Raw genomic sequence first — 4,656 nt, 5'->3', positions numbered from 1 at the left:
GTAATGACAGCATAATAATTTTTAACAGCGGAACTTTGACGTACAACAGCATCGGAAAAGTATTGTTGTAGATACTATACGTCTGTGCTAAATTCAGAAATATAATACAAATGTCACTTTCTCTTCGATCTTGCACATTTATTCTTCGTCGTGCTACTTACAAATAAATACATTGCTTGACACGTCGTAAACAGTCAATATTATTCACGTTTCCTACAATTCTTCGTTCATTTCTTAAGTAATATCGATTTTGGCGTCTCATTCTTTCGTTTTAAATTTGCGCGATGCAAAAAATTGCGCGTAAAGCACACAATCAAAAAATAATACTATTACAGTTTTTGCCGCCGTCATAACTTCGTTAACGATACGCTCATGCTAATTTGCACACATGCATATGTAAAAAGCGAAGAGGGTTCCTATCGAGAGAAAAGTAACTCGTGGTTCGTATGTTAATAAACAGTTTTAACGGCGTACTGTGACATAGCTAAAACAATGCCGGTTATTTAACGCAACAAAGGAATGGGATGTAACGATTTAGGCCAAGCGAGAGAAGACGCGATGCAAGTAGGCTAAGGTGACTTGCTGTAAAAGAAAGTAGCGGATACTTTTGCTGAAAGTAATTATTCGAGTCACGATAAAAGAACAAGGTACGCTCGGATGTTAATTTTTACAAATATTTCCGATTATCTTGTCCAATGTTGGTTTCAATTTCAACAATCTAGAATCGTTAAATCGATTGAGAGCAACATCCTTTGCGCTTTTCCTTTCGAAACGATTTATCATGATTTTACAATTCCTAGTAAAATTGATCATCATCTAATTAACTATACACCTCGTGCTGTGTGCGCAAATTGCATATTACCCATAAAAATTATTCTTACTCCTTTTTTTTTTTTTAAGAAATTCGTCAAGTATGTTACAAATAATATACATATATACGACAACAATAATAAGAATTTGGTATACTCTCGTGTTTGAGAATATAAAGTATTTTTTTAAATAGTTAAATTTCAATCCGAGTAACGCACGCAATATATGTGTGTGGTATGAATATCGTTGATTCACATGCCATGATTCCTCGTCACACACACACACACACACATGCGCGTGCGCGCGCACGCATACATACATACATACATACATACATACATACATACATACATACATACATACATACATACATACATACATACATACATACATACATACATACATACATACACACGCATACACATATATGTATATAATATATAAATACATATTTTTATAAAAAACGGTGATACATTACTGCCCCCACGTTTTCCGGCATTAAATATATAACTCCTTAAATGCGATTATATTTGGTATGAATTACAAAAAATACACAGAGTATATCATGCGTATAAAAACGATTGCGAGTGTCACAGAAACTCTATGATAATCTTCGTATAATCTACAGATCGTAATCAAGCTTTCGAAAAGCTAGAAAAGATAGCATAAATTCACAATATTATGAAATATTCACATATCGTTAGATTCAGTATTTATTATGATATAAATATAGATTTTCTACAAAAATCTATATTTGTATCGCAAACAGATAATAAAAGAGAAATAGAGATTAATTATTAAAATTAATCTTATTAATTCCGATAATTGTTCTCTTCTAGAATACCGAGATAAGAGATTATAGAAGAAAATTGGAATGCGCAACATTTTTCAAAAATCATGATAAATCATTAAAATTATTAGAAGAATTTATATTTCAACATGTAGTAATGCACGTAATAACATGATTTAATCTGATTCAAAATTTTGTGATGCAAATTAGTTCCTGTAAACACGTGAAGAAATTAATTTTTAAACTTTAAAATTCGTAAAGTGGAAAAAATATATACAGTTACGTATGTAAGAAATATTTTATATAAAACATTTTTTGCAATAATATAAAATGGAATTAGTTTAATGGAGCAATCAAATGTAAATTTGCATCATTTATATTTTGTTGATTTTTTGATCATATAGTGGTTATAAATCTCTTTTAAATTATGATTACGACCATTTATTAGTTAATATAAATAAGTATGTTATTATATTTTGTTGTATAATATTCTGCTATTAACTATGACTAATGCTCTATAATACTCTATGTAATATAATCTATAAAATGTTACAATAATAAAAATAATATTGCTAGTATACTAAACAATATTTGCCACTACGCACGAAACAATTATTTTGTTATACTCCTCTAAAGAAATTTTAACATGTCGAATTATGTAAATTGTAATCAAATTTTTTACAAACGATAGTTTCGGATCCTGATTACGATCGAGATTATTTCGATTACTGAAAACATCTATCGTTATTTACTTTTTCATTGTTTTATTTCGTTATCATTTTAGTATAATTAATCAACGGCTACGCGTATTTTTGTTTGGCCTAATAGTAATACACGTAAACAGGATTATTACGATCTACTCATGTGTTACGATCTAAGCGCGTTATTTCCTACAGCAAAAGCCGATGATGAACAAAAGGTTCGCGCGCATCGATAACGGAGTATTGTTTAGCTGCCTAATGGTCTTGATATACATAGAATTCTATACCTCAGGTGAGTTTGGCGTGGTCGTATTGATATGATCCTGCAAGCAAATTCTGAGATCCCGCTCGTCCAATTCGCTTTCAGTATCGACGCTAAAACTTCGCACGGTTTGTCCGCCGAGTCCTGTCCACCGTTGTTTCCAACTCTCTAGTCTCATGACCTGTGACAGATAGATGTGGTGCATAATGCATTTCTAAGTGATCTTTCGGAAGAAAAAAGAAAGAGTCTGCGATCCTGTTTCGCAAAAGAAAATATTTATTCAATTCTTATTGTAAGATCAGATCATTGAAAGAAAAGTTAATTCTATCTAATAAATCTAAAATTTTCAAAATATTTCAGCTATTGCAATTATTTTGGTTCTAAAAATACATTGTTATTCCTTATACAATTATAATGCTATTACAATTAATTATAATGTTATTTATTTTTCACAATTAAGTTCAATAAGTTCAGATAATTAAGATAACAAAAATATTCCTTCTTTTTTCTGAAAGAAGTTTTAAAAAGAGTTATAAAAAAAATTAATTTAAAAGTTTTTTGATTTCCTAAAATATAAAGATCTTTCTAATTACTAAAATTTATTATATTAATGTAGATACAAGTTTGTTAACATATCGATTGATGAAATTATGCAAATGAATGATATATCGAAGAAAAAAAACTTGATTACATTAATTTAGCGAATTTTAATGAAACTTTCGCAGATACTTTCATGTCTCTTTCACATCTCTACGTTTTTTTCTTCTTCGAGCTAAAAGCAGCGGCCGTGAATGTTTATTAGAACGAAACAGTGAACTTAATCATAAAGAACCATGCAGTTAAACGGGAAGAACACGCCATACCATATCACCACACATATAATACAGAAAGTGAGCCACATTTTATTTCAATTTTAATTTAATTCATCTAATCGTATCCAATGCCGATTAATAATAACATTGAAATCTAAAATGACATTAATAACATTAAGTAAATAATAAAATGTCTTCAATCTATTGCTTTTCACAAAACAACTTTTCTTCTTCAATCGAATTTTTAATTTTTTAGTTTTTTAAATGAAACTGATTATATTAATATACACTTACAATGCACATGTATAATGACTTTACTATATATATATATATATACACACACACACACACACACACACACACACACACACACACACACACACATACATATATATATATAAAACTATGAATTGCAGATCTAAGTCTGTTTATTCACTATGTAAATGAGCACTATGATCATAAATATAACAAGCAAGAATTCCAAACGGAATCTTAGAAAATGTAGGTAATAATTACAATAATAACTATAATGTTAGAGTCATCTATAATAAAAAAAACATCATGCCACGCACATATACGGAGACGAAAATGATGCTTACGCATGGGTAAAGACTTACTCGAGCCAGCGCCAAGGCTCAGTCTCCGGGCTGGTGATTGGCGTGGGGAACTGAGGAGAGACAGAGATAACACAGCAATAGAGGGTTAGTTTTGCAACGATTAGTCTCTTCTGGTTAGTATTAGTTATCGCTTGACATCTTTACGTAATAACAATCACTGTTGTAGACATTATCTCTTCTCAATAAGATCGTGCGTATCCTGCTTAAAAAATCACGTCTATATATTTATTGGACAACAAAGTACCAGTTTCTTATTGTTAATAAGATATTGTTAATAAGATCTTATTGTTAATAAAACATTAATTAATTTGTTAGTTGTATGTCTTTTTTTATTAAAGCAATGGCAACAAAATAAATAAGTTAAGAAATGAAATACATTTTAAATACTTATTGACAAAACAGACTTTAGTCTGTTTACAGTAATTGCAAATATTTTTCTCTCTGCAGTCCACCAGAAGCGACGACGTTATGAAGCGTGTTGATTAGCGTTAAATTGCAGTAAGAGGTGCGATCTGTGCATTTTGTATGTGTATAACATCAATAATGAGTTACGATATCTTTATGTTAATGGCCTTAGCAAAGTGGAATGTCTTTTGCATACAGTAGGCGCAATTTATAGTTTGAGTGCAGTATGTGGTAGCACATTAAAAACCAAAACGTTCAG

At 30.2% G+C, this 4,656-nt stretch overlaps 1 protein-coding gene across 3 annotated transcripts in view; it reads right to left on the bottom strand.

The window, feature by feature from the left end:
- Nucleotides 1–2,298: 2,298 nt before the first annotated feature.
- LOC108685019 (ecotropic viral integration site 5 ortholog) overlaps nucleotides 2,299–4,656 on the bottom strand; it is a 7,673-nt gene continuing 5,315 nt past the window's right edge. The window contains exons 9-10 of one of the 3 annotated variants that reach the window (XM_018189636.1): nucleotides 3,993–4,042; nucleotides 2,662–2,744 (exon numbers count right to left, since the gene is read on the bottom strand). In XM_018189636.1, coding sequence (XP_018045125.1) covers nucleotides 2,738–2,744; nucleotides 3,993–4,042 — 57 coding nt within the window. In that variant the 3' untranslated portion in view covers nucleotides 2,662–2,737. Of the gene's footprint in view, nucleotides 2,745–3,974; nucleotides 4,043–4,656 lie in introns of all 3 variants that reach the window. The other 2 variants (XM_018189643.1, XM_018189630.1) reach the window with 2 other exon arrangements.

Source organism: Atta colombica, unplaced genomic scaffold (genome assembly GCF_001594045.1).
Source record: "Atta colombica isolate Treedump-2 unplaced genomic scaffold, Acol1.0 scaffold100, whole genome shotgun sequence".
Classification (NCBI taxonomy): domain Eukaryota; kingdom Metazoa; phylum Arthropoda; class Insecta; order Hymenoptera; family Formicidae; genus Atta; species Atta colombica.
Note: the sequence above shows the minus strand (reverse complement) of the source record. Positions and strands in the feature narration are given on the sequence as shown.